The sequence below is a fragment of the Suillus plorans genome (assembly GCF_016647745.1).
Source record: "Suillus plorans strain S12 chromosome Unknown HD556scaffold_136, whole genome shotgun sequence".
Lineage (NCBI taxonomy): Eukaryota > Fungi > Basidiomycota > Agaricomycetes > Boletales > Suillaceae > Suillus > Suillus plorans.
Window position 1 is genome coordinate 20913 of NW_024537520.1, and position 13718 is coordinate 34630.

Genomic DNA, 13718 nt, shown 5'->3' on the forward strand with positions numbered 1-13718 from the left:
CTCAAACTATACGGTTACGGTGAACAACCCTAGCCGACTCCGATTCCTGGCTCGACTGAGTTGAAACTAGTAGACTCGTGAGTGGTCACGAGTCTAACCGCTGACCGCTATAGCTTATTTCCTTTTGACATGTTGCTTGTAGATTCATTTTGATTTAAATACGAGATGTCTTTTATCTGATCATTCGATCCACACACCCGCTCTTGAATCATTTGCCACTAGACCATGTTGACAATCACCAACATTAATTATCTGGACCTACTATGCCTTACCGGTGTTACAATTGGAGTCTATCTGGTAAAGCAGGTGGTCATCAAGAAGAATCCTGCACCATATCCACCTGGTCCCCGGGGGTGGCCTCTCATTGGCAATATTTTAGATATGCCTCACATCAAGCCCTGGCTCACGTTTAGTGCGTGGGGTCAGAAGTATGGTGAGTACCTCCCCTTTTCCAACTTGAAAGTCATGCATTTTCAAACATCTTTTCTTCAGGTGATATCACGCATATCAGTGTTCTGGGTCGGCACATCATTGTGCTGAACTCTGTCAAGACCGCAATGGAAATGATGGACAGAAAAAGCATTGTGTACTCTGACCGTCCTATTCTTCCTATGAGTGGCGAGCTTGTTGGCTGGAAGGATTCTTTGTTCTTCCTTTCTTATGGTGACCGTCTTCGCCAGCAACGCAAGAACTTACATCGCGTCATCGGCAGTCGTGCCGCAGTGGGCGTATACAACGAGGTTGGGGAGGTTGAGACTCGTCGATTCCTGCAGCGTGTGGTCGTAAAACCCGATCGACTGCAGGAGCATGTCCGACAGTATGCATTATTTATCCTCGCAGTCACACAATCTTAAATTTTCACTATAGCACTGTTGGCGCTGTCATTCTGCGCATCTCTCATGGTTACGAAGTGAAAGAGAACAACGATCCCTTTGTTGACCTTGCGAACCGCGTTACAGCCCATGGCTCGCAGGCCACAGCTCCCGGTGCCTTTATGGTTGATATTTTACCATTCTGTAAGCTATATTATTCTGACGTTTGCATTGGCTTTCGATGACCTAACAATTTTAGTGGTAAAGGTCCCCGCGTGGTTCCCCGGTGCTGGCTTCAAGCGCATAGCACGTGAATGGCATGAGACCCTCGAAGAGATGGTTTCTGCACCCCACAAGTTCGTCAAGGACCAGATGGTGACCAATTTGCAGTATTGTAATCATGCATAGAAGTTCAATGTTTACAGGTTGCTGGCATCGCCCCTGTGTCTTTTACCTCGAATCTTTTAGAAGGCGGCGATCTGTCTGCGGAGGAGGAACACGTCGTGAAATGGTCTGCTTTTTCCATAAACGCTGGTGGTACCGACACGGTTCGTCCTTCTCTACAACATCTTCTGAGAATACCAAACCTATTTCCTCAGACTGTTTCTGCAATATACTCGCTTTTTCTAGCTATGACACTTTTCCCTGATGTGCAGAAGAAAGCTCAGGCTGAAATAGATGCGGTTGTTGGTCCTGACCGTCTTCCCTCCTTCGCCGATCGCGACTCCCTCCCTTATACTGAGGCTCTTGTCAAAGAAGTCCTGCGCTGGAACGTTGTCCTTTCCACTGGTATGTGAATATCGATCATAACATTATTTGTTTACCGACTGGCAATGGGTATCTCAATGACAGGTTTTCCTCACTGTGTGGCTGAAGATGATATCCATAACGGGTACTATATTCCAAAAGGCTCCTTAGTACTACCTAACATTTGGTTAGTGCTCCCCTTCGATTGATGAACAGCGATACTCATAATTGCGACAGGTTCATGCTCAACGATCCACAGACATATACTAACCCCTCTCAATTCAATCCTGAACGCTTCTTGGCCAAGGATGGAAATGAACCTGAGATGGATCCTCGTACGGTGTGTTTTGGCTTCGGTAGACGGTAAGCACGGAATTGGTTCTGAATCTGATTGTAATGCTAACTTTCTGCTCCGTAGTATTTGCCCAGGTATATCCAGCTCGCATCAATTAACTAACAGTATTCTGACATCTACTTTCTTTTGATGCACAGGTCTCCACCTTGCTGATGCTTCCATTTGGATAACTACTGCAATGTCACTAGCCGTATTCGATATTTCCAAGGTTGTTGAGAATGGTGTTGAGATCATTCCCGAGGTTGAACCCTTACCAGGTACGGCCAGGTATGTCGCACATCTTGTCATGTCTGGGCAGGTCTGGATTGACACGGTCCAAGCCACCCCAAACCGTTCAAGTGTTCCATCAAGCCTCGCTCTGCAACTGCCCTTGAGCTTGTTGAACAAGATGCTAACTACTAAGCTCACGATGGTGATACCGGAGAAATACACGTGAATATGAATACTTGGCATGCGTCGTAATTTGTATGTTACATTCAGGAGTTGTGCAATATGATTTTTTGGAGTTCACACAGGAAATCATTTGCTTCCGCGGAACTTTTGTGGGAGGACGAACGAATCGATGTCATATACCAGCCGGTATTAGCATGAAGTACTGATTATGTGGCATTCTAGGAACGTTTATATGAGAGGAGAGTTGACTTTGAGTGAACTTAGGAATCGAGAGACGAGGAAACGTTTTCTTAATGCGAGCTCTTACTACGACGCGAGGAGTGGCTATGAATCACATCCGGGTCATGGGCTGCCCGTTCCAGGTCTAGATGTTCTACACCGGCTATGATGTCTGTTACGTTCGCTCCCGGGTCAGGAACAGGGGCGAACAGGGGCTGGTGCGAGGATAACAGGGAGCTAAGCGTCATTCAAAAACTGCTGTGCTACGCACCTACCTGGGTATAATGCATACAGACATAGGTTACCTGAAAGGTACAAATGAAACCGCTTAGAGATATCTACAACACTGTCCTGGCGTCTATCGTGAGTGGGACTCCAGATCGATTGGCTCGGCTAACATCTCTCATCTGCTGTCACTTGTTGACCGTCGGAAATGGCGGACTCCAGACATAACAAAACAATATTATGTGATAACGCGCGTCGACTTTATGATGATGAGTATAATTAATTGTGTATTGGTGAACGAATACGGTCGTTATTGACCAAGTCGTGGCCCCAATTTAAAAGTTCGAGCACTAGTAATTGGTAGTTGCAGGTTATGGTGTATGTACATCCCAACTAGACCACATGGCACTGATGAGCCATTAATATTCACGATTAACACAACTCTCGGACACACATTAAATTAGCAGAATAAGTGTTCCAAAATCAGAGGTAGTATCTGTCACCTGTAAAAAGGGTTCATGGCAAGCTGTGATCATATGTGTTTTCTTACCGATTTGACCCATACCAGGCTCTACGATCCAGACTCTCCTCCCCTCCCCTTCGCTCTGGCCCTCGCCTTTTTCATTGTAATGTTCAAGCCATGCTTCACGGAGACCTTCATCGACGGCACCAGTCACAATCTTGACCTCTGGAAAGGCCCGCTGAAGTACAGTGACACCACCAGTGCGGGCAATGAGGAAGGTTACAAAGATGATGTGATCTTGCTGGACTCCATGATCTAATAGTGTCCGAACCGCCATGAATGCTGAGGCAGCGGTGCCTATTTGAGCATCTAGCAAAAATACCCATGCATCGACGGCTAGATGTCGTTCTCGCAGGCATTTGGGAAGCATTACATGTAGAAGTAGTGGCTCTCCGGTATTAGCGTCGGATTGCACCAGAAGGGAGCCAATTGCAACGTCACTGAGAACGCGCTGCAATCCCTTCGTTAGAGGTCCACCTCTGGTCCAATTGATTAGTGCAGAAATTGGCTGATTCACTGAAACGTACGAGCGTATGATGGAGACACCACAGACGTTCTAGAGAACTCTTAAGTCAGACACTCAATGTCTCAGCGAAATGATCTACCTTGACGTCAAGTTCCTTGCCGGTGCAATCTAGTCCTATTGGTGTCGTGACCGTCTTAGGTCTGTGAGGAAGATGTTCCATCGCTTTCTCGATCAAGAATGTTGCCAGTCGGTCTACGAAGAATATAAAGTCCTGGCGGTTCGACGCCCCATCACGAAGAATGGTATATATACCCTTCACCCAGAAGCATAAGCAACGACTCTCATTGAGGGTGGGGGACAGACCTTTAGCTGTGGTGTTTGCGGGAGCACTATAAGGTTCTTGGACACCGGGTTACCGTCTGGCGTACTCAAGCAACACCCAACTGATTGAGAAACCATGTGTTTCCGAAAGTGTCTCGCGCGTTCTGTCATTTGACGTCGAATGTGGGTCGTTATCAAATCAATGGCAACAGCGTTGTTTGACCCTGGAACGACCTGAAAACAATGGTACGTCGAAACAATTGAAACAACACGTCCACTCACAATGTCTGCATGGCGAGCGGTTGGCAAAACGAAGTTATCGAACGCGGGCTTAACATAGCGAAGATATCTAGGCGTGAGCGATGGTTACCATGACACATAATCCTGGCAGAGAAGAATACATACTGCTCGATGACCCCATCAACACTTCTTCCACGTTCCTTGACGTCCCGTTGTATTCTCCGGGCGAGCATCAAATCTGAGTCACATTGCACAAACACCTGTTTAACGGTGAGACAATATACAACTTGCTGAATGATGGGGTACCTTGAGATCATATAACGAGCGCAAGTCTGGATGATGCAAAGCCATTATACCTTCCGCTGAAACATGTTTTTGGCATCAGCATCCAAGATCGTGACAGGAAGGAGTCAGACACCGACTTATTATGATAGCTGCACCATACAAATACTTCGCTTCGCTCAACCGCTGATGTTCGGCAAACGAGTAAACGGGAATATTGGTCTGCCGACACGCCTTCAAGTCCGCGAGACACTAGGAAAGATTCGGTAAAGAATTTAGACACAAATGAACGTACGGACAGCAGCAAACATAGGCATGTCAATGGCATCCGGGTGGTCAAAGTCGAATCGATTCGCATGCGCCAGCGCAACCTCTTCTGCGTTATGTCGCTTGTAAAAGCTGTCCTAAGCAGCGGACACTGTGTCACCCGTGAACTCTCCTGATATTTTGTGTAATACTGACCTGGGATAGGATCACGACAGTCGGTACTGAGCCCAATGAACGAACGATTTGCTGAGCAACATGTGTCTGCCATCGCCTAATTCATCTTTCCGAACTTCTCTCAACTTGCATTCTCACCTTCCCACTTGCCGATCCGCCTGGATCCATTTGTCAGGTTGACAAAATGCAAGACTGCGCAACACGTAGTCACACTCACCAGCTATCCCGATCACGAATGCGTCGCAAATGGGTAGGCCGTTTTCCCCGTACCTGTCAGTGACACGTAGATGTCAGGCATTGAACGACAACAAAAAGCCAGTATGAAAAGTTACCAAGGAGGTCTTCCGTGAGACTTCAAGAGGATGTTCTTCTTCGACTGGTGCGATTCCAAAGAGTGTTGACTTTCGTCATCGAAAAACTGATGAGAGTAATCTTCTGCAAGCATCGCAGTGCACGAGACAAGTTGCAAGATAATCGATCGACGGGGAACCAGAGGGCAGGGAACTGGATGTATTTAAGGTGTTCGGCTATGATGGGCTAGTCTACAGTACGTGATGCATTCTGAATCTGTTAAGTACTGCATGCAACCCCGGGCCTGATTCAGAATCCTGATCCGAGGCACTCTTATTCAGGTCATAAACAGCACCCTTATCATTACATGATCAACCTGAATCAAGCTGTCTTCCTTCTGCTAATACAATAGTCCAGGCCCAACCACGGATGATTAAAGCCGCTATAAAGCTTGGCACAGTCCGCATGGCAAAAGCTGCTAATGATACACGTTCTAACCGTCATTGAAAACACATTCATTTCCAAACTGCTGAGAATTTCCGCCACGATGTCGCGTATCAGAGCCTCTTCCTGAGCAATCTTGATGCCTTTACTAGATAGCTTCGATTCGTGGACTCGATTCGGGATAACGAGCAGTGGATTTTACGCTAAGCCTATGTTCGCACGCATCAGTACGTATCATAACCTGCATCCAGGTCGCCACGATATCACTTGCTGCCTTGACGTTGAGTCTCAGGGTACTAGATTGCCAATCGTTGATGGGCCTCTCCAGATACTCATGATCGCAGTCAACAAGATCCTGTCCATGCCGGTGTTAACGCCAAGCTGCTCGACAACTTCGCAAGCGGCGGAATAAACCGCCCAGCCTGAATCATTATCATACACTGAATATGACGGTCAACAAGCCATGTGACCAGTGAATAGATACCAACTCACCGTTGAAGGTAAGAAGAACCGCGGGGACAACGAGGCGAATGCGAGTATTGTGCTCGAAGGAGCTCACCAACCGAAATCAGGTTCACGTGTGATTGTGCTTATTGAGTACAAAAACACACTCTTGAAGCTTGGCCTCCATCAAGTAAAGTTGTTAACGATATACGTTCTGACTGCTACAAGAAGGCGTCATTAGTACCTCATTCCTTGTCATCCTGATTGTCGATGAGAAAATTTGCCACGGTATCGAGCATCTCCTGTTCAGGAATCTTGCGCCGAGCTCCGCCATCCATTAGCCCATCCCTATGAAGGCCACGATCTCCCACCCAAATGGGTAAAGGCGTAATTGAGGAGACACCAGGAGCTGACTGTTTAACACCACGACTACTCCTACTTGTCAACGTTGTGTGACAAGAGTAGCAAAGGAAATCGGTCAGGGCAAGTAATGGTGGCACTTGGCATGGGGTACTCGTGTCGAGATTGCTTCTGCATGGTAATGGGATATGGGCCAAGTCTGCAGCAAGTTTGTCGTCTGAGTATGATCTTATTGATATACGTCCCTTCCACTCCTGTATGGCAGATTGCATCGGCCTGACAGATCTTGTCTTAGTCACCTGAACCGAATGAAATGTAGTCAATAAACCTCACCGTTTACACAACCTGCATTGCCCGCTCGGTGCATCCTTGGGCTCCAGTTTTTCACAGGTCCGAGCGATGGTCGACACAGTCGAAGGATAGTCTTTCTCAAGCCCGACTACAAAATCTGAGGAAAAAGTCAGTCCTGTGTCTTGCACGCGAAAGCTCTCCCGTACTCTTAGTCAAGGCTGCTATTCCTAATATCGCACGCCTCTGCTTGTCTCGACCGATCACAAATACATTGTTCCACCACGCATATACAGCACATTCTTTTGCAGTAACGTCTCTGAGAGGTCGGATGACCCTGAGCACGTTATCAGGCTTCGAACCAGAAGCAGCAACGGGCGCCCATTCCTCCTGTAGTTCCTCACGGATTGCGTACCCCCCACCTTGTGAAATAGCTGATAAAAGAGAGATGGAGAGCGACGTGAGAGATGATCCAAAGAGTAAATGCGAGGAACCTCCGGAGTGGGCTGTGTGCAGGATAAGTACACGGGTGAGATTCTGTAAGGCACTGGAAATTGCAGTCTGCGTGGGCAGTGATGATAAATATAACCGTATAGCTTCTGCTGGCGTTAGACCAGTCACTTTGGAAGCGACATGGAGTCCTGACAACACAAAGTTCAGTATGCTGAATAGATGTATTTGTTGGAGTTCTACCATCTGTAATCAGGCCTTCCTTGCTGAGTTCCAGCCAGACCTGTGGGGTGCTGTTTGATCCGGAAACTTTGGTCCACCAAGACTCGTCGAATGCATCTTCTATTCGTAGAGGCACAAAATCGAATGATGGATATCGCTCAACTACAGATCGAATAGCTTCGGTTCTGTCTTGCATCTAGCCGCCATTATGTTACTGAATCTCGATCAGATATCATAGCCACGACTCACCCCAGGAAAAGCGCCGCATACCTCCACATAACAAACAATGCAGGACGGCCATACGCTGGCGTTCCGTGGATGATTAATACCACCTCTTGGTTTACCTGAGTCGTCCAACGGTGGCCGGTTGGAAAAATATGTATTATGGACCATGTCCAGCAAAATCGACGATCCTAGGCCGCCAGAGAATCCCAGGCACAGGTTTCCCGATGCCTTGAGCTTGGGTCGCTTCGAGGTGCCTGCCCTAGCATTGACCGAAGGTTCGAGAGCTTTTCTAAATTTCATGTCTACTATCGGGGTGAAGCATTCTCTTGTGGGGGATGCTAGTCAAATTCGCCCCTTGTTGAAATGAACAAAACGCTCACTTGCAGTAGACCGCATGACGGATCGCGATATTGCCTGGTTTTAATCTGCACCTGACGCAGTCTTTTGATTTCCCAAATTTCGAACGACCTGCCCCAAGCGAATGAGACAGAGAGATAGACACGATTGAAAACACTCACGGGGCATGAGGGCTTGCTCTTCTACGGCTGGGTTTCCACACGACAACATGGTGAATCGTCAAGATTATAATTCACGGTGTATAAGTTAAGAAAGTTGGACAGTTATGTACTGGGGGGCATCTGCCAAGGGAGAGTATCATAGAGCAGTCAGTGATCATCCGATGGACTTCATCGCAACAAAACTATATTCCTAAACAGGAAAGAAGTCAAACCAAAACAAACTTTAAGTGCTTACTAATAAGCTCTAGTGCACTCAGGAGCTGCTGGCCAAGACATATCACAGTCCTAGCGGGCAGTGGGCATCATTGAGTACACTCACTGCCTGAGCTACGTAAAAAATTGAAGCGATGCTCCGGGTGCGTACCTATGGTACTTCAAGCAACCACATAACAATTATTCATAAGTCAAGCTATTCCCTTCACTATTTGACTGTCTTCATTGAATCTCATACTTCAGAATCCATGATGCGTTGTAGAGACTCATGCCTCTCATGGTGTGATATGGCAGTATTCACTAGGGAGTACACAGCATGAACTTGCAGCATCACTCTGTGTGCTATCTGCAGCTATCCCTATATGAGGTGCAGCTTTCCCGTGCAACACGCGCCATGTGCGCACCTTTCCCGCGCTTTACGATGTATACGCGCGCGCGCTTTCCCACGCTTGATCGCCCTATAGCGCCAGCCTTCCGGAAGCATCCATCCACTGTCCACCAAGCTCTCTAGTGCGTGTATTTCCATTTCCCTTATTTACATATCATCCCACCTTTATTTATATCATGGACCCTTACTTACATATAGCTTTACATACCTTACTCAGTAGCGCTTCGGCTCCGCGTGACAGCGCTTAGGCGCCGTATATAAGCGCCAGCATTACATACTATTACAAAACTTTGGAACTTTGGACTCTACCTCCCACTTACCCATCTACTACCTAGCAGAATATAGTTGCAATCTATTCCTTGGCACCTCGCACTCTCATCTCTTGTCTTGCATCATATCACCACTTAAGCAAACTCACACTTACTCTCACTTGTTTCTGCTCACGCGCGCGCACGCGCTTCCCGCACCTCGCGCGTACCTTCGCTTTCCCGCGCCTCGCGCGCACCTGCGCGCTTTCTCGCGCTTCGCATCAGCCAACCAGTAGCGCCTTCAGTGCGCACTACTAGATCCTTGCTGCACTCGCTTCGCCTTTAGGGTCGAACGCACTTGTCGTCTCAAGTATAGCAGACTAGGCAACGCGCAACCTTACAACATTTACAGATACAGTCAGGAGCTTTGTTTGTTCCTCTCTGTATTTTAGTTTCTACAGCGTGTTGCTCAAACAACTCGACTACAAATTTGGGCAAGTACAGCTAGACTGGTATAGTATGTGGTCACATCAAGACAACGGAATCATGGCCACACTCAGTACGCCTTATTCAGCCTATCTGGTTGACGAGATGAGAATATTCATCAGCATATCCGAGTCAGCACCCATCATGAGATGGACGATGACACTTGAGGGTAGGCTGAAGCCTCACTATTCTGACTATCACCATCCGCAGCTTTCCGACAGTAAATACCGTGTTGACTAAAGGTGTTATACGAGCGCGAGAGTATGCACGATGAGGAGCCAATCACTAGAACACAAAGGTAAATCTCGGTTCGTTCGAAACGACTCATATTGATCTATGTACCTAGAATACAAAGGTAACTACGAGCTGTTAGTTCAACGTTAACGGCGGGTACGACAAAGATACTCACATCTCAGTTCATTTGAAACGACTGAGATGTTTGGGCGCTGCACTTCGTGCTTATAAGGTAAGTGGCGTGGTTACAGGAATATATGATTGATAGACATTGAAAAGATTTTAGGACGCGAGCCGACGTCATACGTCGCTCGTCTTCGTCCTGTTTGGCGTGCGCTCGGACCTATCTGTCCTTATCGCTCGGATCCTTCGGCCTCTCTCAACTCTGATCTTCCCCTTGACTCGGACGTCTCGGCCTCAGACTCCAACATTGACAACTCGACCCATCAGTGTCATGGCCTATCCACGTACCACTGACGTCCGGCATCAAACATCACACCATTGTCTGTAATATTGACGCACCAGCAGATGGTGATTATGTTGCGCTCCGTGGCGCAAACATGCTTTTGTTGTCCAGGTGTGGAGATGGAGGGGTAAGATCAGGTGACACTGGCGTTGCCTAGACGCACATATGAGCTGATTGAGAGAAAGCAAAACCCAGCACTGTTTCTGTGACCTGATTTCTGAGTTCAATTGAGATTGGGACTTTTGGTCCTAAAAATAATGAATGGTATCAGGCAGCGGGAAGCAGTCGGTGGGTGCGGACAGCACGGAGCAGTTGGAACACATTTTATGCACGCCTCCGTGGCCTGACTGTGCCACTGAGAGTATGTATATTGATCGGTGCGTCAAACCGTTGAACAATGCTTTGTCGAAGACCTTGATATGTCACTTAGCAAAAACACTCTAATCCATACACCCTTCCGTCATCATTGCTCTCAGCTTCGCAACCTCGACCCGCGGAATGACGTCAATTTCAAATGGCGCTGCATGGGAAATGACTGCGTCACTGAAAGCCTGAGTGTTGATCGGTGCGTCAGGTCGTTGAACAATGCGGAAAGACCACAAGAGAAGTGCGAGGGTAATGTACAACGAGCGGTTTGCGAGGTGCAGGCCGGGACATGCACTTTTAATGACAAATAAATTTCGTTAATCGACGTCCGAAAACCGATGTCGGCACGACTTACCGCCTACCAAAGCCATACGTGATGAACTTCATATTGTTTTCCTTAAGGCGGCCTTCTGAATCAAGCCAGCGCTGGGGATTGAATATTTCAGGATCTGGGAAGACAATAGGATCGCGAGAAAGAGTCCTGAAAACACGGTCAACGAAACAATGTACGTCGTGAAGCAACACCATACCAGTGGCAGCCGTAGACTGTTGCGCCCTCGGGAATGCAGTATCCTCGCTGATTCCACGCGGACTAGAATGAGAACGTGGGTTACAGAAAATTAAGACACTGACCCATAAAATATCCTTTGTGGCACGGTGGGGAAATCCTGAGGCACATGTCAGCATCGTGCAAGAACGTGCCGAAATTCAAATTTACCTATGCGAACGATGGGTCTCCATCTCAGAGTTTCCAACAAGAACGCATGTAATTGCGGGAGGGAACTTGAGTCATCAAATGTCGGCGCTACAACGAGAGATCAAATGATGGAGATATCAAAATCTTTGTACCCCTCACCCCTGTCGAACCCGATCACCATATCTAGCTCCTCATGCACCTTTGCCTGAGCCAGTGGGTGGCATGCTGCAGCCATAACAGTAGCAGTAATTCCAACGGCAGTCTGAACCAGGAGTAAGTTCGCAGAGATAAATGAGTTTCATGGCTTGCCGTATCAGATCCCGCCCTAAAGAGTGATCCGGCGAGATACGACATCTCATCTGTAGAGAGTTTGTGTTCTTCAGTATTTTCCAATAGTGCCTTGGTGAAAGAGAGGCCAGCTTTGTTTTGATCCTGCGTACAACAAGATATAAGTGACATACATTCATCAAAACAAAGAGCCCTTCACCATTTCACTCTTGACGCGCCTTAGCTGACGCCTAAATAGCTCAACCTCCTCACGATGCCACTCGTAAAGTTGCTTTCCGTAACCAGGCAAGTAGCGCAAAAGGGGCACATGATCGACGAGATAAGCTCCTGGGCGAATCGAGGCTTGAAAATGCTTGGCGACTTTGTAAATACGGACAACTTCGGGATCGGTGTTGGCAGTAGGCGTAGATTTCCCATAAGCCACTCGAAGAATGACTGATGCTGCATACCTTGAGATACCATATCTATGAAAATATCACAAAGGGCCTTGGTAGTGACATACCGCTGTGCGTGCTTCTGGAGGGCCGTCGGGTCATTTAGCATATCCAATATGAATTTCATCGCGTTCTCGCGCTGCATATCTTGGTATTCCTCTGCCGCCTTTGGCTGCAAATGAGGATGTACTGCTTTTCGGAGGCGCCGGAAGCGTTCTCCGTAACGAGCCATGGTGAGACTCAATCCATTTGAGAGCATCTCACTCGCGGCAATGGAACGAGGTCGATCTACTAGTGATCCACCCTCTTTCTCCATAATGTCTACAGCTGCCTGTTACATGGGTCATTGTCGGAGAAAGCTTAAGGTTTGCGCAAATTACCTCCACGCTGCCAATGACAATTATCACTTGGCTGCCTTGTCGGAACGACACAACAGGCCCATACTCTCGAACTAAATTGGTCAGCGCATAGGCGATGCTGAGTAGACGATCTAAGTCAACCTCTAACATTCTGTATGATACTGCCAAAACTCACTTCACAGCAGGCAAAGCGTTGCTCCAAAACCAACGGGCGGGAGGTCCAGGCGGAAGGAGGATGCCCTTCCTGTCCGCAAACGAGAATCTCGTGTATAACACAGCGAGTACCGCTACGACTGTGACGATGCCAGCTGCATAGTAGTCGGTACTCCTAGTAAGAGCTTCCAGTATCATAATGTAATGTGGGCTGGAATAAGATGGACGTGCAACTCCAATATCTGGATCGATGTAGAATGTGCGTCTGATAAGCCGTACGTGTGCAAGCTTGCTGCTTACCTGGATTCCCATAAGAGTCAGTGATCAAGCGTGAGCTTTGATTATCACTGCCTTTTGGCCTAACGGTTAATGGGCGTAACGGTCGAGGGACGACAGTCTCGGCTAATTACAATGTATCCAACATCTTATAGCACCTCGCACTCTGCTTGGTATTTGACAAGCAATTGAGATGCACCACTGCGATGACACGGCGTGGCCCGGGTGAGGGTAAGTCACTCTAAGAAGCGAATCAGAGTCCACAAACACGAATGCAAAGTAGAATCGCCGATCATTAAACTCTCCGACATGGCTAGTTGTTCGAGAACAAGTTCGGTCCGGTAGCATTCGAGTGGCTAGCCTGCATCTCGATGATGTACTTCGGAAGTGTCTGAACTGGCAGAAGTCAAAACAAACTTTAAGTGCTTAGCTAAGCTGTGCTGTCACAGTCCCCAGTGGCAGTGCACGACATTCACACTACTCTCAAGTGCTCCCGTACGAATAATCTTTCCATATTCCAGCTGGGTCCACTGGTGTTCCCCCGCGAGGTAAGTGCTTACGTTGTTTTTCGCAACTGCACCAACGTCGGTGGTCTCAGAGAGGGTTGATTCGGTATGTTGACGATATGTTTCAGTTCAGTGATCTGATTGAATCATCATCAATGGTGCTCTGAAAAAGAACCTGTATCAACTGACAACCACAAAATTTGATTTCTGCAAGTTACCGTCACGTTCTCATATTAATTGCATAAACCAAAGCGAGGAGCGGCGACAAATAATTCCATGGCGTGGAGGTGCCAAAGAAGACGTGGCGCCGATTGATGACGAAGAATCGCTAGCCACAC

The 13718-nt window shown here is 47.7% G+C and overlaps 4 protein-coding genes across 4 annotated transcripts; 1 reads left to right on the top strand and 3 right to left on the bottom strand.

Moving 5' to 3' along the window:
• Nucleotides 1-225: 225 nt before the first annotated feature.
• On the top strand, nucleotides 226-2316 carry HD556DRAFT_1435402 (cytochrome P450; the record flags this gene model as incomplete). Its single annotated transcript, XM_041305427.1, has 11 exons — nucleotides 226-433; nucleotides 493-817; nucleotides 868-1016; nucleotides 1072-1187; nucleotides 1238-1360; nucleotides 1412-1601; nucleotides 1665-1746; nucleotides 1797-1922; nucleotides 1978-2018; nucleotides 2052-2181; nucleotides 2235-2316. The coding sequence occupies 11 exons, from the start codon at nucleotides 226-228 to the stop codon at nucleotides 2314-2316; spliced, it is 1572 nt and encodes a 523-aa protein (XP_041152091.1).
• Nucleotides 2317-2973: 657 nt separating this feature from the next.
• HD556DRAFT_1427067 (armadillo beta-catenin plakoglobin) lies at nucleotides 2974-5635 on the bottom strand. Its single transcript, XM_041304649.1, has 15 exons — nucleotides 5357-5635; nucleotides 5242-5294; nucleotides 5163-5182; nucleotides 5046-5111; nucleotides 4883-4987; nucleotides 4724-4835; nucleotides 4608-4663; nucleotides 4467-4561; nucleotides 4344-4410; nucleotides 4104-4295; nucleotides 3880-4053; nucleotides 3802-3830; nucleotides 3302-3753; nucleotides 3206-3254; nucleotides 2974-3144 (listed from the first exon to the last, which is right to left on the bottom strand). Exons 1-14 carry the CDS (start codon nucleotides 5467-5469, stop codon nucleotides 3235-3237), a joined length of 1554 nt encoding a protein of 517 aa, XP_041152092.1. The 5' UTR covers nucleotides 5470-5635; the 3' UTR covers nucleotides 2974-3144; nucleotides 3206-3234.
• Nucleotides 5636-6335: 700 nt separating this feature from the next.
• On the bottom strand, nucleotides 6336-8450 carry HD556DRAFT_208767 (uncharacterized protein). The gene is made up of 7 exons (XM_041309907.1): nucleotides 8267-8450; nucleotides 8129-8216; nucleotides 7773-8073; nucleotides 7545-7719; nucleotides 7061-7492; nucleotides 6897-7011; nucleotides 6336-6839 (listed from the first exon to the last, which is right to left on the bottom strand). Exons 1-7 carry the CDS (start codon nucleotides 8313-8315, stop codon nucleotides 6449-6451), a joined length of 1551 nt encoding a protein of 516 aa, XP_041152093.1. The 5' UTR covers nucleotides 8316-8450; the 3' UTR covers nucleotides 6336-6448.
• Nucleotides 8451-10741: 2291 nt separating this feature from the next.
• On the bottom strand, nucleotides 10742-12796 carry HD556DRAFT_1435405 (cytochrome P450; the record flags this gene model as incomplete). The annotated part of the gene is made up of 11 exons (XM_041305428.1): nucleotides 10742-10961; nucleotides 11023-11148; nucleotides 11198-11244; nucleotides 11301-11335; nucleotides 11386-11472; nucleotides 11524-11626; nucleotides 11674-11796; nucleotides 11852-12101; nucleotides 12155-12417; nucleotides 12467-12563; nucleotides 12621-12796. The coding sequence occupies 11 exons, from the start codon at nucleotides 12794-12796 to the stop codon at nucleotides 10742-10744; spliced, it is 1527 nt and encodes a 508-aa protein (XP_041152094.1).
• Between the last annotated feature and the right edge of the window lie 922 nt (nucleotides 12797-13718).

Bases quoted from the DNA above. Each gene is read 5' to 3' on its own strand.
- HD556DRAFT_1427067 (XM_041304649.1), bottom strand. From the start codon at position 5,469: ATGCTTGCAGAAGATTACTCTCATCAGTTTTTCGATGACGAAAGTCAA. The intron at 4,411-4,466 runs GTATGTATTCTT...GCTCACGCCTAG, and splicing joins GTTGATGGGGTCATCGAGCA to ATATCTTCGCTATGTTAAGC. The intron at 4,054-4,103 runs GTCTGTCCCCCA...TTCTGGGTGAAG, and splicing joins CGCAAACACCACAGCTAAAG to GGTATATATACCATTCTTCG.
- HD556DRAFT_208767 (XM_041309907.1), bottom strand. From the start codon at position 8,315: ATGTTGTCGTGTGGAAACCCAGCCGTAGAAGAGCAAGCCCTCATGCCC. The intron at 7,493-7,544 runs GTAGAACTCCAA...TTGTGTTGTCAG, and splicing joins GGAAGGCCTGATTACAGATG to GACTCCATGTCGCTTCCAAA. The intron at 6,840-6,896 runs GTGAGGTTTATT...AAGATCTGTCAG, and splicing joins CAATGCAGGTTGTGTAAACG to GCCGATGCAATCTGCCATAC.